Raw genomic sequence first — 18,774 nt, 5'->3', positions numbered from 1 at the left:
CTTGGTGAGAGAAGATCAGTTAGTTAATTTTGTTGGGGTTTGTTGTGGTTTGTTTCCCTTCCTTACTCCTCACATTCCAGCATTAAAGAATTTTCTAAATAAGAAGAAATTCTTGGGATGGGGAAAGCAACCAGACATAACAGAGGAGTTTTATTTGTAGTAATCCTAACTTTCCTCAAGTACTGACTGTCCAATCATGACCTGTCTCACAAAGACAAGTTCTTTGCATTGTCATAAAATTTTACAGGACACCATTTTAATTCCTTTTAACTGAGCATAGTATTTATTAATGTCTTTCAGAGGTACAAATCAAAACATTTGAACTAACCAAGCTCTTTGGAGGGAGAGGATTTAACCTCAGTTCCTTAATGTGTAGTGTCAGTGTGGGACAATCACCTAACTTGGATGCCCAGTTCAGACTGACTTTTACTGTCTGTCTTTTGATTAGCCTGAGGCATCTAATGATAGTATTCAACAACGATATACACACCTCATTGCTCATGTGCTCTAACAATATTTGGGACTCTTGTCAATTTTTGCCATGGATGAGCAACTTCAGTGTTGGCCTCAAGAGATGACTGTACAGAACATCCTTTCTCTAAGTTACATTCCTAAAGAATAATCCTAGGAGAGGTTTATTCTCTTATCCTTACAGTAAATTACTTTTTTTGGCTCAGAGCTTTAAGATTTTATTGCTTTTTAAGTTTGTGATGAAAGATTTAATCACAGATTTGTTAGACTTAACCACTGATCACAGGCTTTTCCAGAACCTTCCAAGCTCCAGCAGGAATCACAGCAGAAGTTCCCAACTATAAACACTACAGGAAAAATGTTGGGTTTACCATGGATTTCCTCCTAGTAATCATTCCCAGCTTGAGTGTAGCAATAAAAAAAATCCATCATCATGTCCCCAAAGCCATCTGGGAGATCAGGCTTTTGGCAGAGAAAAATGGAGCAGCAATTGCCTAGCAGCACAGGAAATCAATGACTTCCCCATGCAGGGGTGAGCAACAGGCTGCCCTGCTGAGCCTGGGATCATTCATTTCCCTTTCTGCCAGCAAAGCTGCTTTGTACGTGCAATGAGCAAAGTCTCTGTTACACTAGCAGGACACACACACACCTTTCCCCAAACCCTGCCCTTAACAATAGTGCTAGGCAGCCAGCTACATGATTCAACTTAACAGCCCGAACGGGAAGGAGTAAATACATATGGAGATAAAAGTCTCCTAGGAGAGCCTTTAGACACATGGGTTTCAGGCCATGAAGAAGTTAACAAATGTCCCAGTACACCACTGATTTAAGTTCATCTCAAAACCCATCACTTGACAACTGAACTCTGCCAACACTGGGGCCAGAAAAGCCTGGTCTTCCCTTTGCCCCAGTAGTAGGAAAGTACTATTTACTCCCAGCAATTTGAGCTCTAAAACAGATGTACAGGTTGTGTTTGGTTTTTTTGTTTTAAGCATAACCATCGAAGGGGAGTTTGGAATATAAAACAAATAAAAGTGAGCACACTATCCAGTATATAAGAGGTTACATCAACATCTTTCCAGCACACACTCCTTCATAACTGAACCACAAGTTTATTTATTTATACAATACAAAACAGATATGCATTTCTTTTTCTTGAGAGGGTTTGCAGGAACTGGAATAGTCACTCAAAATCTTCTGTCAAGGTCACAGCAGAGACTACCACTCATGTCTGCAGCTTTAAAGTCCCAACTCCTTCCTCAAATTTACTAGCCTTAGTGTTCCCCAAAACACGAGGCAAGGTAAGAAGGACTGAAATAGAGTTTCCCCAGGCACACGTTTACTTTTGCTGCAAGCAAAAGGAACTTCACATTGACATTTTTGCTCCAGATCAAAGCTCCTACTGAAGCCACAGTAATGGGATCATTACAGGCATGTATGCAGTCATCACTGAATTACCATCTGTAACTAGTGTCAGAGGTTACAGATACAAAACAGGAGATGAAAATGACTTCTGGTCAAGCCAGACTTGGCCCTGATTTGAACCAGTGCTCTGAATAAGCAACTTGTCCATTAATGTGCCTTCTCTGAGATTAGAGGGTAGCTGTTTCCAGAGCTATACCTGCATATTAATTCCAATAACTGTAAACATGTTAGGATCACCACCAGATCTAGCTGAGCATTTACCTGTATCAAGCATATTTTGAAGCATCACCTGATAGCTACACTGTTAGCTATATATCTGTGAATGACTGAGCCTAGAATCTGCAAAACACAGCTGTATTACAACAGAAATATCTTGATCTCTAACAGCTGCCAGCTTCATGGGGAGACTTTTCACTCACCCTTCTACTCACATTTGATACCTCTATCATTTCTCCAGTTTAATAAGTTACATCTGTAAATGCAAGTATCTACCTTATTTCTCTAGAGTCACCATTGCTCTAAATCAATTCAGGTCATGCTGAAATTAGTTTTGCCCTTCACGAGGTTAACAGCTTCTCCAGGTTTTCTATAATTAATACATGTCCGTAGATAAATTACAAATACAGTGAAAGACAAAAAAGAAGTAGGATTACTCTAATATTTTTTCTTCTCATCTTCAAGTTCAATAAGAAGCCTCCAAAAAATCTCACCCCATCACAATTTAGTAAGTTAGCAAAAAAGAGACACTGCTTGAAGGTATTTCACTGAAGAAATAACATGCAACCTACAAGACAATTATCAATATATATGGGCACCACACATAACTCTACCTGTTTTACTGCAAAAGAGAAAAAGCTCACTCATTTTCTAAACTTGCACCATCTTCATAGTCCTTTCTAGCTGCAGTAAGATTAATCATTTGGTCACTCTGGACAGCAGTAGGACTGCATTTATTATGGTGGAATGTGTCCTCACTGTCAGTTCTTACAGTTTATTTAAAGGCAAGTAAAATGACTCATAACTCTGCTGCAATAAAAAGCTGAAACAAGTTAACGAAATGAGAAAATTACATCCTTCATCCTGCATTTCCAGCATACAGAGTCAAAACCACATCACACTTTCAACTGACAGATTTAGGGATATTATTTATCATAAATGGCAAGACCAACACTGAGGCTAAGTAATACTTCATCATATGTTTCTGAACTGCTGACAAATCTTTAGTACGCTATAAGCAGTGGAAAGCCTGAATCTACTATATAGAGAAAAGTGGTTTCACTAATGTCCTTTTCCTTTTGGAAAATTGTATTTTATTCATGTTGAGAATAATAATGAAAATTCTTACCTGTTTTCCATCTAGTGTGTATAAGCGTTTAACCACCCCTGAATCCAGCTTGATGGCATCAGTTATATCAGTAAGAACCTGTTCAAATGAATGTGCTGTCTTCTTGTTGAGCAGAATCCGGACTGCTTTCCGTGGTTTCACTCCACTCCTGATGATAGTGACAAGTTTAGGCCTAATGAAATCCTTATTCTCTTTTGCATCTGGAGTGCCTCCTTTAGCAGTGGCAAGAGATGGCACTGAGCGAGAAGTAGAGGTTGTCTTAACATTCACTGACCAGTTTGGGTTTACATTCTTCGTGTACTCCAGTTTCTTGAAGGGTTCTATGGAACCACAGACATAGCTTTCCCCTGTGGAAACAAAAGTGTAAGAACAGCAAGTCAGACTGTAGGGGGGAGGGGCAAATAAAGAAATAGAAAAGTATAAAATCCTTTTCAAGTCATTAACCATTATTCTTATCGTTCATGACCTACAGTACATAAGGTATCGATCTCTCCAACGCTACAGACTATAAAATTTCTTTTAACGATCATTTGTCAGCTAGCCATTCAGAAAATGCTCTTAAAAAATCCTTGTAAGCAGCAGTTTTCTTCTTGGAAAATGTCATCTGCAGTGGGTATCACTACTGCCAGTAAGTAGTGTTTGCTGTTTGTATCTCATCAGTTGCCCAGCCCCAGGGCATTATCACAGCACTCCCTCTGCCTTCATGCTTTCATGGCTAACTCCCAACAAAACAACAGGCCTCACATACTTCAGAGGAAATAAAATGTTATTAAAAATCTACAGATTACAAATAACTTTCTTTAAAAGATGGGTGAAAGTGTCATAGGAGATTTGAAAACATTTATTTAAAGCTTCAAGGAACATAAACCCAGGATACATATAGGCAAGAAATTTCACTGAATTATTCTGCTGACTCAGTATATAAAAGTTCTCTGCACATCAAATGTACCATACTTTAAAGAAAAATGGTTGATAGTTTAAGTTTCTACTGTAGCATGATCTACAAAAAAATATTTTTGCAATTACCACACCCACAGAATTTCTGGGTAACTATAAAATAGCCAGAAAACACCAGCATGTCTCTGTTCAGTGACATGTTAATCCAGTCAAGCTGCAGACTGCTGCCAAAGGGGCACCTGCTTGAGTGCTTCCAACTTCTCCCTGGAGCTTGACTGAGTGACTGCACTGCCAGTCACAGTTGGGCTAGTTGAATCAGCTTGCTGATCTGATGGAACATAAGAAAGACAATACTAATTTTGCAACAGCAAGCTGATTGAATTCACCCTCTGGCTGCAAATAAAAGTCTAAAGAAAACTATACTAGAGCCAGAAAGACCACACCTTCTGGTAATTAAACTCTTTTACAAATAATGTAAAATCCTATTCTGAACAATACCACAAAAATATCTGAAACATTTTAATTCTGCTGGGTTCAGTAGTTCAGTACATGTTAACAGAATAGAGGCCTTCATGCTAGGAGTTTAGGATGAGGTACTTTAAAACAGAAGAAAACTCAATCTTGTACCTCCTATGGGAGTTGTGAGACTCTGGAACAAGCTGCCTAGGGAAGTCGTGGATGCCCCACCCCTGGAAGTGTTCAAGGCCAGGTTGGATGGGGCTTTGAGCAACCTGCTCTAGAAGAAGGTGTCCCTGCCCATGCAGAAGGGTTGGAACTAGATAATATTTAAGGTCCCTTCCAACTCAAATCATTTGATGGCTCTACGCCAAAAAGCACACAAGAATCAAAGATTTTCCTAATGATCCTCTACCCTAAGGAAAGAGGACTCATCAGCATTAAAACAAAAAAGTATTTAATTTTTACTTCTGAATACAAATGTTAAGGTATCAGAGCACCCAAACCTACAGACAATACAGCACACAAGGAATGTGTCATGAGCCAATGCTGACACAGAGGCTACCAGCTGTCAGGATGCTTCCACAACTTTCAGAAATTCCCAAATTCAAAATCAGCTATCTTGATGTTCGTGTTGCTGTCAAGCAGAAGGTTCTTCTTCTGATCTCATCTGCTCATAGAACAACTGAACTTTGTTCAGTTCCTGGATTCCTTTCATTCCCATCAGCTTCCAAGAGGGGCAAAGAGCTTCTGACACTTCCCTCACACAAGGAATTGTAGCATTTCGACAGCACCTCCAGAATCCGGTATAAACCAAAGGAGCTGGTTCGCGTGTGGTAACACAGAGTTACCACAGTCACAAATGGCAAGGGAATCCACAGGGACATGAGGCCCTGGGTGCAATGGAGGTTCAAGTCTGTTGGCATGATCTCCAAAGGTGAGACATTAACATGTTGTACAATGATTATCAGAAAGGCAGTGGAAAAACTCCACAAGAAGACAAGGAAGTCAGATCAACATGTGAAGTTGGACCACTCAGCAGAAAAGATAATGACAGACAACTCCAAGTTGAGTGTGAGTGTTCATCTGCCTAAGGGTAGTAAGGCTCTACAGAGGCATCTGGACCCACTGGGTGAATGGAGCAAGGCTTGCTGTATGAGGTCCAACAAGATAAAGTTTGGGGTCCTGCACTAGCATCACAACAACCCCAGGCAATGTTGCAGGTTGAGGGAGAGTGGCTGGCAAGCTGCCCAACTGAAAAGGACCAGGGGGCAGTGGCTGAAAGCCATCCGATTTCAAGCCAGCAGTGTGCTCAGGTGGCCAAGAGGGCCAACAACATCCTGGAACAATGTGGCTAGCAGGACTGGGAAGTGATTGTCCCCCTGTACTCAGCACTGGTGAGGCCACATCTTGAAAACTGTTGGGCCTCCCACTACAAGGACACTGAGGTGGTGGAGCATGTCCAAAGAAGCACAGCAAAGCTGGTTAAGGGTCTAAAGAACAAGTCCTGTAAGGAGCAACTGAGAACTGGGGTTATTCAGTCTGTAGAAGAGGAAGCTGAGGAGAGAACTCATCTCCCTCAACAACTACCTAAAATGAGGTTGTAGCAAGGTTGGTGTTGATCTCTTCCCTGAAGTAACAAGAGGTAAGATGAGAGGAAATGGCCTCAAATTGTGCCAGGGGAGGTTTAGATTGGATATTGAGAAAAATTTCTCCACTGGAAGAGTTACCAAACATTGGAACAAGCTGCCTAGAGAGGTGGCTTAGTCACCATCCCTGGAAGTATTTAAAAGACATATAGCTGTGGTGCTTCAGGACATGGTTTTGTGGTGGACTTGGCAGTGTTAGGTTTGTGGTTGGACTCAATCTTAAGTGTCTTCTCCAACAGAAATTATTCTATAAATGCAATGATAGCAGAGAATCAAGCAAGAAAGAAACAAAAAAACAAAAATGTTTGTTCTTCCCTCTGCCCCTCCCTCCCCATTTTTTAAAAGTCATTCTTAAAACAGAACAAAATAAAGAGCAGGAGATTAAGTGAGACATTCCCATACTGTGTATATTCGTCATGTAAATTCAAGGTAATCTGAACTTTGCAGTAACATCTAAAGTGTTGAGAAAGGAATCTGAGATGGAGTGCTTTCACCAGCCTCACAAGAGACAAAGGTAAGCTCTTCCTTTTATTCACTGTATATCTATGAGAGGGAGAGAGATATAGACATAACTACTTGTTAGCATCAGAACAGAAAGACTTAGCTGCAGGAACGATCCAAGAGTGATCAAACAGTACATATTCTCTTTTATCCATGTCCCTGACCAATATTTTTACCCCTAGTTGCTCAATTACTGCAAGGTCAGAATGCACCTACCACATTGCATCCATAAAATTAACAAGTTTTTAAAAACATGAATAGCATTTTGTAGAAGAAAAAAAATTAAAACATCCTACTATGAATAAGACCACTCAACACAAATACCTGTTCTATAAAAGACTTCAAAGAAGTCCCTTAGATTTGATTTTTTTTAATCTATTCTTGTTTCCACTTCTGTTGGCTGTTAGACTTAAAATCCATGAGCAACTTCTTTTTGGGGGAGCAGGGGAAGAAAAATCAGATTTTCAGGTTCAGAGCTATCAGATAAATTGTTCAGGTTAAATGCATGGAACAGCAATTATTTCTTTAAAAACAAGGCTTCATATTAAAACTCACTTCTCAAAGGGTAAGTGCATGAACAAATGGAAGTACACATTGTACCTAGATTTACATGTAGTTTATTAGGAACTCTTTTGGTTCCACTTCTTGAGAAGATGGCATCCCACATGATTTTTAATATCAGCTATATTTGAAGGTCAGTGGGATTCCTTGTAACACTTAACAGCTCAAGTCAGCTCTTCATTACAAAACAATTTTGTGTAAATGATCATAAAAGAGACCAGTGCAATCACTGAACCTATGGGATTGTTTTAACATTAGTCTGTTTTCTTTTTCTTCATTTCCAGCAGTGCTATATTACATCAGTAAAATATTTGCACCAATATTCTTTTTTATCCTTGAAGAAGGTCATATTTAGCTACAGAGTATCTTGGAGGTAGAGTACCCAAGGCCTTCTGAGATGCAGTATCTTCAGGAGAAAAAGGAGACACTTCTGCTATAATGCTGCTATTTAAGACTGTTTATATTTCAAAGCAAAGGCTTGTAAACGTTCAGAGACGTTAGCCAGGGACTGCAGTTCCCATTCATGGTGGTCCTAAGGGCCAGAGCTGTAAAAACAAAAAATAAATGGACAAAACCTCTATGTCCTAGAAGTATCCTCTAACTGATGTAAGATCAGTAAGCCCTGTTATATGGTGACATCTAGCAAACGTTAGGTGTTCAAAACACTGGAAACACTGAAATACAAGCTTAAATCTCCTTCATGCGAGAGCCAACCTCACAGCAGCCTGAAATTTTAATATCTAACCTAATCCTTTAGCGTCCGTGGATGCTTTCAAAGGAAAGAATGCTTCACCTAGATTTTCATCCCCCCTTTTTTCCAGTTACCTTAAGGAGAGAAGACTGCCAAGAAGTTTCACAAGAGTCATGACTTACTAGTCCAATAAATCCACCTCCTACCTTAACTACTGCTTTCTCGCTAAAACTATCAGTTGATGACAGAGTTTCCTTTTTTTTCCATTTCTGGTAACCTTTGACTAGAACTGGCTCTCAGAAAAAGCCATACCATTGTGACTTGGACCTGAGGGGACACAGAAATTGTGATCTGCTACCAGCAGCAATTTGGTTGCCCAAGCTCTGGAGCACCAGGAAAATACAACTCTGGGGGTATTCCCACTGAACACTATCAGCTCTTACTCAGGGTCACGCCTAAGCAGAAACACAGCCCACAAACATCAGTTTTTACCAACTGGCATCTGAAAGAATACAGTGGCAATCTGCAAACACTACATTTGTAACAGAACACATGTTGAAGAAGGAGTTTTTGGAGATGCTGAATTAAACAAAAGCACAGAAAAGACAGCCCAACTCAAGTGTCTACTATGCTGTAGCTCCCCAAGAGAGAGGAGTAAGGTATTCACAGCAAATCAGCTGTCACTAATGAAGTTTTTACTCTTGATTACAGTATCAACAGCCAGTAGAAAGAGGGAACACCAAGCTGTTTTGGGATATCTGACATTTAGGAAAATAGCCTTTGCTACGTGTTAGGAAGTATCTATCCTGACAGCCTTCCGGCCTCTTCATAGCAGCAGTGCAAATGGAACGCACATCACCTCAACCTCTTAAAAAAAAAAAAAATATTCAAAATGTTTACTTGCCAGTTTTGAACCACTAATCCTACAATTTAAGTTGTGCAAGTGCTCAACACTTCAGAAAATTCCATATGGAATGATTAAAATAAATCCTAGCATTGAGTTAATCAGAAATCTAATCATGCAGAAAGATGGAAGCCCAAACAATTTATGCTTAGCAAAAAAACAGACAAAAACATCACAAAAAAACCCCCAACAACACAACAAAACACAAAATCAAACCACCACAAAATCCTACTACCTGTAGTTACATCCGTAAAAATTCAATGCAACTGAACCACCAGAGGCATATAAACCTCAAGGACAGTTTTTATAGTTCATGGCAGAATTTCATTAAATGTTTAATGTATTAAAATATAATGAAAAGCCTAATATCTGTGCACAGGGTGGCTGCTAAGGAGACACTGAATCATGGAGATTGTCTGATTCAAGTGTTTGATTCCCTCTTTGGCATATTGGTATTAGCGGTTAGTTTCCTTCCTTCAGCTTGCTGATACTCTCACAACAAGAATGATCTCTTAAAAAGTATTATTTGCATTGCTTTTCTGTGCTAACAGCAACTTGGCCTAAAATGATGTCATAAAGAAGCTAGCTGGTCTCAGGTGAAAATTGGAGAAGGAACTGAGACTGTGTTTGAATCATGCAAACAGAGAGAGAACCACCAAGCTCTTTGTGAGGAAGCAAGACTCCAATTTATTGAGAATAGCATCGATCCCTTGTAAAGGAGTATGTACAACAAAAGGAAGGTTAATTTACAAGCCCACCAGAGATGGAGGAACTGCAGTAATTGCACACTTTGGTAGTGAGGGGTCTTGGCGAGGATGCTCAGTGATTCACTGCAGTCCATTTCCCCAACAGATGGGGCAATAAATAGATTAAGAGAACAGAGAAGGGACCGGCACTCCAAGCAGCTTGTGCAACAGGCAAACCTGCCCTCCTTCACTTCCACTTTTTGGTCTTGTACATGCAAAATGGAGAAGAGCAATCTCTCGGGGGAAAAGACAAAGAATTCTGACTATCCCTCAACACACAGATCAGATTGCAAAAGAAAGATGACCTGAACCAAATAAATTCCTACCTGACAGTTCCCAAATGTGTTAATGAAGCAATAACCTACTTAAACTACATTACTGATGCCTTGTCTTTCTGCAGTGTCTGAAAAAATGCAACCGTGCAAAAGAGACAGTGCACCTACAGGAAATAAATCCAAACTACCCATGTTCACCTAGCAACAAGATACACCAGAAACTTTAAATCAGATCTCCTCAAACCTTCTAAAGGATTTATTTTGCAAATCATTCCTTCTGCTCAGCTCAGGCTAAAAAAATTTCTTTTTTCCTCATCAAAACCCAATTGAAAAAGTTAACACATACATCCCCCCATTCTACCCCTCAAACTTCCCTAGTCTTGCTACAAGCAAGATAGGCAATGCACAGTTTAAAAGAAAAATAACTGGAAAAGTACCTAGAATAAGAAGCCATGGGACCTTCCAAGAAGTAGTTAAGGGAAACACTATGTGAATTAACTGGCTAATGGGTGGATTTTCTCAAATTCACAAAATAAAATAATCAGATAAACAGTGTCAGAACAACCTTCTACCATTTTATGCAACAGGATTAATCAGCTCTTTGTTTATTAAACAATGTTAGGATTGCAGGCATATCTGCCAGAGGATCCAGTCCAAGTTTCACTAACTGTGATAGCCCTGGATCAAGTCCACGGTAAATATCCAGTGTAAATTCAATCCTATAAACAAATATCCATATAGATTCAGCTCTACAAACATTTAAACAGATACTTTGCTTTTATTATTTTGAAAGCATATTGCATATCCTGGACTGCATCAAAAGAAGCATTGTCAGCAGGTCAAGGGAGGTGGTGCTCCCCCTCCATTCTGGTAAGACCCAACCTGGAGTACTGTGTCCAGTTCTGGATCCCCCAACATAAGACAGACATGGAGACCTTGGAGCAAGTCCAGAGAAGAGCCACAAAGATGACCAGAGGGCTGGTGCAGCTTTGCTATGAAGACAGGCCAAGAGAGCGGAGGTTATGCAGCCTGGAGAAGTGAAGGCTTCGGGGAAACCTTATTGCTCCCTTTCAGTACTCACAGGGGGCCTACAAGATGGAGGCAAACTTTTTAGTAGGGCCTGCTGCAAGAGGACAAGGGTTAATGGGTTTAAAATGGAAGACAGAAAATTCAGGCTAAAGATTTGGAAGAAATTCTTTAGTATGAGGGTGGTGAGACACTGGCACAGGTCGCCCAGGGAGGCTGTGTATGTCCCAACCCTGGAAGTGTTCAAGGACAGGTTGGATGGGGCTCTGAGCAACCTGGTCTAGTGGAAGGTGTTCCTGCCCATGCAGGGAGGTTGAAACCAGATGATCTTTAAGGTCCCTCTTACCCAAACCACTCTACAACTCTGTGATTCTAAAGGCGTATGAATGTTTCCAGCCCATCAATTCGCAGCTGCTGAGGTAGGCATGACTTAGCAGAAAGAACGTTAGCTCCAGAACACATCAGAGATCCTATCAATCAACTCTTACAGTCTGGCCTGGCTGCGCTTCTCACCAGCACTGCTGGAGTTGGGGGAAAAGTCAAGGAGGCAGCAGTAAAAGCAGGAAGGGGAGTAAAAACCTGAGGTAAGAGGAATTGAATGACAGAAGACCCACATACAGAAGACCCACATACAGAAAAGCTAGGACCTCTGACACAATCACCACCTGAGCAAGAAGACACTACCTTTTGTATCCCCCACTGGCCAGCAGCTTTTCTGCTGCATCAAACACAAACTGCCAGCCTCCACTCGTAAGAGCCTTCTGAGTCCTCGTGTGACCCAACATCTCCTCTGCCATTGCAGTGAAGTGCACATCTCCCAGGTGTTACTAGCCAGCTACAGCTAACATGACCAGATTTTAAAACTGGTATGTCTGTGCTCTTTCAAACTTCTCCTTCAATAAGGATTGCAGCTCCAAGATAATCCTTGAGATACATTCCTTTTCCTTTTTCATATTATTCCTTAAAGCTCTTTGTGACATTATACCTACACAAAACGTGCGCACACACACACAGACTTCTATACAACAGTTCAGCGGGGCACCCAATCCTCACATGTGACAATACTGTTTCCCAGTACTGTCTCGGCCTTGTGGTTTGGGGTTTTTGGTTTGTCTTTGACTCTCAGTTCCCTTCTGCAGAGTTCATCTCTTGTGGCAGGTATTGTGGAAACCTAAAACAATTTATTCTGGTTCATACCCAAGACTCTGAGGTAATATTATAATAAAAGCTAATGAGGAAGGGACGCAGTTCTGGCTATGGATTGGTTCTGTGGTCTTTGTTCTACATAGCAGGACCCTAGGACTAAAAACTGTAAATAGTGCTATTTGTTTCAGAGTTAATCCTGCTAATTCCAATCTATTACTGTTCTTATTACACTGTTCAATGGTAATTTTGGGGTAAGAACCATCAGTTCACCTCTGCCTTCAGCCTTAGAGATGTTATACTTCAGAAAAGGCATTTAGTTCTCTACCAAGATTTTGTTCACAGCTGGACAATTTAGCTTTAAGAGCAGTTTCATCTACTGTTTCTATATGCATTGATTGCATGTTATATCGAGGCAATAAAGCCATGTCAGATTTGGAAACCATTCTTAAAAAGTCAGGGGATCCTGAACACCACGTCTGACAAAGAGAAGGTAACACAAGTCGTGTACATTCTTTCCTTCATCTAAGGTGACAGGAGAAGTTACAGAGCATAAGAAACTTCTCATCAGTATTATATACCCTTTGTTATCAAATACCAACAGATCTCACATGCCTGAAGTCTTAAAAAAAAAACCCAACCTGGGAAATCCTTAGTTTCAAATAAAAGGAAGACTTTTCTGTGTGCTTCAAAACAACCTGCATCATGAGCATACATTTGTGCCAGCTCCAAACTGTATGCAGGACAGAATTAAATATTACCAAAGCAAAACAGCTCCTTTACAATCTTTGTTCCTTTGGGACTGCCTTTAATGCAGTTCTATGTATTTAGCTCTGGGTTGAAAGACAATGGTTGCTGTCCTGTTTCCCCCAGGATCTAGGTGCTTCTCTGTCTTTATGTACTGTATGGGAAGGTAAGAGTACAGTAACTTCCTCGTAGAAGCTAGGGCAAAAAAAACACCATCAGATCAAGGTCTTACACCTCTACCTTACAGTGTTATCACTAAAGTAGATGCTTGGGGGGAAAAAAAACAACAAAAAAAAACACACTAAAAATTATCTATATTCACAACAGACTAATTAAATTCATTTAAACAGTAATGGAACAGTCTCACCATGAAGAAAGCAATGCTTCATATTTCAATAGTTTGAGCAGAAATGCCATTTGGCAAAAGGTAAAAATCAAGAGATTTTCCAGCTATTGAAACACAAAGCACAGATTCTAGCTAATTAATGCTCAAATTAAACCAGACTAGCAAAAGTCTAACAAATTCATACAACAAAAAACGGAAGGACTTTAGATTAAAACCATCTCTGAGCTAACAATGTGTGAACTTGTACTCTACAGTGAAGCTCTATGAAGGAAACAGAATAAAATAACCCACCTTGCAGTTTTACTCATCTAAACAGAAGCCCCCCCTCTCCACTTGGACACAAAGACTGACTTATGTAAACCCTCCAGTGTTAAGGGCACTAGAAAATAAAACCATCCCATTTGAACTATACGCAGGAAAAGAGGATGCGTTCATTGAAAAGATAAGAAACAAAGTCCCACAGAACAGAAATAAATCCCAAAGCCCATCTTTAAAATAAACTTATGCTCCTGTACTGTCATTCATTTTGACTGCCTGATTTATAACTGGTAATATTCTTCTCTAGGATGGCAAAATAAACGCATCTTATAGGCTGCTGAATTTATTTCTGCATTCAGTTCCTTCTTTTCAAAAGCTGGTTCTGACTGGCAGAAAAAAAATTGTACAAATCAACATTAACATCAATGATACTTGCTTCTTGATGAGCATACCAATAAAATAAGCACAATTATTTATACCACTACTGAGAAGAAAACGCACACCGATTTTAAACAGATGTTGATTAATATTGGTCTTTCCTCCCAGAAATCAATTTTCTCCACCAATTAAATACTGTCCTGACAAATACTGTTCTAACTCTGCCCTGGAATTCCTAACATTGATCTTAAAACCAGTTTCTATTCCATTTCACAAACCCTACAGTTCTAACCCCAAACTCGCTTACTTACATGGACAATCCCATCACTTCAATTTTCTTTTTAGCATCTTCATGTTGTCTCCTACTCTCCTTTTTATGCAATAAGGATTATCAAGAATATCCTCTTCTCAAAACTTCTCTTTAAAAGGTTTTCCTCTGCTATGACACCTAAAGTAGACAACTCAATGGTTGCTGACAACTCAATGGTTGCTGAACACCTGCTATGTAAAGATGAGCTCCTCTTTCAGGAACCTTCTTCGGCATTACCCAGTTTCTTCTCTCCCCACCGTAGCCTTCTTCTGATCCTCTCATTAAGCCCTGACACTGCAAGTTCTCTCACCGGTGCAAAAAATTAAAGATATAAGAAAGTTACAATTTCTGTTACAAGTCTGAACTGGTTCTCCAGTGGCTATATAACCATGCTTCACAGCTTTGCCCACACAGGATGGAAGCAAGGATGAAAAAATTCTTCCACCTTTATTTTCTTTTAATGCAGTCAAGCACTTGTATTTAAACTTTACAAATAAAAAACAACCTCAGTTAGGGCCATGTTCCAGTTAATGTTTCCAACCTTATACATTTTGATGTTTTATACTAAGAGCTATTGCCTATATACATAAAAAGAAAGCCACTGCAAGCCAGAAGCACTTTATGTTGGAAAAGCTATGTTAGCAATTTTTAAATCTTGCAAAAAGCAGTATTATTCATATCTGAGGTCTAATATTCAAACTGATTAATGCTGACAGCTTCTTTTGCCAACAAAACTATCACTGAAGGAATGATACATTCAGTGTTGATGGGCAAATTAATGACTGGCACCTCTGATGTTTGACAGTGCACAAGACCCATCATTTCTGACCAAATCTCTGGTTATGCTTTATATGGCACGTACACGAGCCTCATTTAAAAACAACATAAGGGTGGCAATGGACTTAGGAAGAGGAAAAGGGAAATATTACAGGGAAGAAAAGTGCAATATCTGCCCCAGCTGAACCATGACTGCAATATCAGTCTTTTAAGAAGTTGCCTGCATTTATGCCACTCAATGAGAGGAGAGCATTTTACTTAAGGCATATTTACATGTAGGGAAGGGTTGGAGCTCTTCATTAGGTACTGGCAGACTTAAAGAAAATAAAAAAACAAACATCAGAACTGAATTTGTATAGGTTTCATCAGCACCACAGACCCTGTCAAGTTTAACTGATTAAACTGTCATTGGCATTTTTAAATATGCAAGTTCAAAAGAAACAGCAGATGCAGTCTTAAAGATCTAGAACTATCAACACTGGGTTAATAGAATGGGAAAGGTCAGACACTTTCAACAAGAGTGAAGTAAGTAGCAAGGCAACAGTATTTTATGGCACAATTTAAGATATTCACAATTATACCATTGAAGATCCTCTTGTTTTCAATAAGAACAACAAATTCATTATTTATTTGCAGAAGATTTAACAGATTGGACAAACAAACGCCAACTAAAACATAACTTGACACCTCCAAATCTTACTACTGACCTTCTACTAGTTGGTCCAAGGAAGAAATCTTCTTGGAGCCATCAATCGTGTAGATTGTTCTCACTCCCTGGGGCAGATTCACGTTGTCAGACAGAGTCCGGGTCAGATCAGCCAGGAGAGCTTCAAAGGACCTGAACCGGTCAGGGGAGATGGCATATACAATCCCTTTGAAGTACCGGTCTCCATTACGATAGAAACGAACTTTCTTGGCTTTTTTCTCAGAACTCAGGGTCTGTAGAGTACGGGTTCGGTAAAAGCTGCAGTGGGCACTGTGAGTAGGGCTGGGCAAACCATTTACCCGGGACCCTCTGCCATATCGCTGCGCTTTATCACGCTCATCAAAATGCTCCAGCTCCATGTCTCTCCCAAAGGACATCTTGAAGTTCAACCTAAGAGATGCACAAGAGTGAAGAAAAAGTTCAAGAAACTCACGCAATTAAAGGGAGCTCTCTTGGAGACTTCATGTTCTATACATGGCACTTACCAAGGACTACTTTCCAGGTTAAAAAAATAACATTTGAATAAAACGATGCTACATTCACACCTTCATTTTACAGCTAACTCATATGTCATGTCATAAAACCAAGTTCATAAGTTAGGCTTTTATACACCTTAAAAATGCCGCTCATGAAACCAACTGCTAGCAACATGGAAACATTAAAATGTGTTTCTTCAAATTAATTAAGAATTCTGAAAATGAGATGACAATGTTGAGCTACTGGAAAAAAAAAAAAAAAAAAAAAAAAAAAAGAGCACACACATCAACTTTCTGTTTTTTCTCATGTTACGTTCAGGTGTGAGTCTAGACTACCTTGTAGCCCATTCGCCCCCACTAAACTGTTTCACCTGTATTCTCAAGAGATGGCACTTCAGAAGGGCAGGCAGTTTCCAACCAGTAAGCAGTTAAGAACTTCTCAGAGGAACCTATGTTGCAGGTTGGTAATGAGAATCAGAACTACCCCTCAGTAGTCACTGTGTCAAGCCCACTGTTCCAAGTCCTTGCATATTCCAACCATTGGTTTCCATACAGTCTAAGCTTTACAATAAATTACTTCAGTTGTCCTTAATTAAGTAACTTTGTATACTCTGAACAACAGAAATGCTCAAATACCATGAAATTAAAAAAGAGAGAGAAAAAAAACTAGTACTTTCAATCACCAAACTTCTTTAGTGATCTCTAACATTGGCAAGATGTATTATTAACAACCTAATATCCAAATTAATTAAGGCTGAAAGCTTCTTTTACCTACAAAACTATCACTGGAGGAGTCAAAAATTCAGTGTCAACACAGAAATTAGCAATTGGAGTCTCCTGTGTCTGATGGTGACAAAAACCCACTGGCTCTGACAAAAATATTGCCAGTTGTTCAATATAGTTCACTTAAATGGAAGTTCATGTATTCTGAAATTAAATCAAGCAGGTAGATGCTTCTGTTGGTTTTTATGGCCAACACATTGCACTTCAATCTTCACAAATATAAGAGCTATTTTAAAAAAAATATATGGAATTATCAAAATATCATTGGGTCGAAACCACATTTATTTTAATCTAGGAGCTACCTAGATTTGCAGTTGTCTGCAGAACAGCAAAGCACAGTAATTTATTTATAGCACAGATACACAGACCTAATTTAGAAGTGGTCTCTCTCATTGATTTCCAATAAAATGGAAAAAAATAGCAAGCATAAGCTTTGTTTAAACCACTCATAACTGTATGACCATTAAGAAAAAAAAAAAAATATATATATATATATTCAGACCAGCCATAAAACAGTTTGAGGAAACACTGAAAGACTTATGGATGCTCTTTAAACTACAGAAGTTTGTATTAAACTAATGATTATACAGCTGGGCCCTAATCCTGCAAAGCTGATGGGGATGTTCTCGCCAGCTTCTCACAGTGGCTCACATCCTTGACTAGAACTAGCACCTGAGGCTAACCAGGGCAAGCACAACCCTGCTTTGGTTATAGCTCACAACTTATTTTGTTACACTGTCACAGGATCGTGTGCCTATGTACATATGCAAGATTTATATTTGTAAATACTTGAAAGGAACCCAACATCGCACAGCATTTATGTGTGTGTGTGTATGTAAGTTCGCATAAAAGACTGTTTTTCCTCCTGAGCATACATACATACAGCCCACTTCAGTGAAAAGAACATTCACTGTGGCATTTCACTGACACTTCTCTGTAGGTTAAATACAAAACATCATTCAGTGGTCACAGTTTAGGATTAAGATTACACCATCAATGACTCCATGTTAAAAAAAATATATATATATACGTCCGTTGTTTTACTTAATTTCTAATTCCAATGAGAACCTGTTATTCAGATTTAAACGATCCCAGAGCTCACAATTCAGAAACTATCTCAAAAGCAATGCCCGTGCCAAGAAAAAGGATTTTTCTTAGGTCTGTTTAAGCCCTCTCAAACACACGCACACAAAAAGGAAAAACAAGCACATGTGAAGATACACTTTTAGGAGACTTTCAGCTTTCCTGATTTTGGATGGGGGGAGGAAGAAGCGCGAGTCACTGCCCTTTCTTCCACACACTTATGCTTTAATCAATAGCGGCTGTAATTCCCTATTACGCCCTTTAAAGCAGAAAGGGAGCTCCCCTCGAACACCAGTCCTGCTATTTACAGAAAAGCGTGTTCAAACCACAAGGTCAGAGCAGACAAAGAAATCCTAAACCATCTGATGTGATGTTGGTGTGTGTGTCTGTACATATACTCATATTCACACAGATAGAGGGAAACGAAAGGACACACCCCTGGAAAACCACCATGCCCAGCACTTCGCACCCTATCCATCTGTTAAAAAAAAAATATATTGATAATGCAGGTGTGGGTGAGCAATTACTTAAAACCATCATACATGACGATAGAAAAAAACACATCACGCAGCGCGATGTGACCGGGGCCCCGCGAAGATCCCTCGGAGCCCAAGCAGCAGCCTGACTACTAAGTCACCAGGGGGAAAAAAACGTGCATAGATGCGGCAGCGGCGCCAAGAAAAAAAGGGGCTATTCTGCCGGGGTCGGGGAAACGTGTTTGAGACGCACCCAGCCCGCTGCAGGTGGCACCCAGCACCTCACCCCGCTGCGGGAACCGCACGGGGACAAAACCGAGGCGCGTTCGCCCGCGGGCGCAGCG

General features: G+C 39.9%; 1 protein-coding gene across 6 annotated transcripts in view; it reads right to left on the bottom strand.

The window, feature by feature from the left end:
- The window catches only part of DCLK1 (doublecortin-like kinase 1), a 238,820-nt gene extending 222,822 nt beyond the window's left edge, over positions 1-15,998 (bottom strand). For all 6 annotated transcript variants that reach the window (XM_009998337.1, XM_009998339.1, XM_009998338.1 and 3 more), the window contains exons 1-2: positions 15,614-15,998; positions 3,242-3,588 (exon numbers count right to left, since the gene is read on the bottom strand). In XM_009998337.1, coding sequence (XP_009996639.1) covers positions 3,242-3,588; positions 15,614-15,989 — 723 coding nt within the window. In that variant the 5' untranslated portion in view covers positions 15,990-15,998. The remainder of the gene's footprint in view (positions 1-3,241; positions 3,589-15,613) is intronic.
- Between the last annotated feature and the right edge of the window lie 2,776 nt (positions 15,999-18,774).

This window comes from Chaetura pelagica, unplaced genomic scaffold (assembly GCF_000747805.2).
Source record: "Chaetura pelagica isolate M959 unplaced genomic scaffold, ChaPel_1.0 scaffold105, whole genome shotgun sequence".
NCBI lineage: Eukaryota > Metazoa > Chordata > Aves > Apodiformes > Apodidae > Chaetura > Chaetura pelagica.
This window is presented reverse-complemented; position numbering and strand designations above follow the sequence as displayed.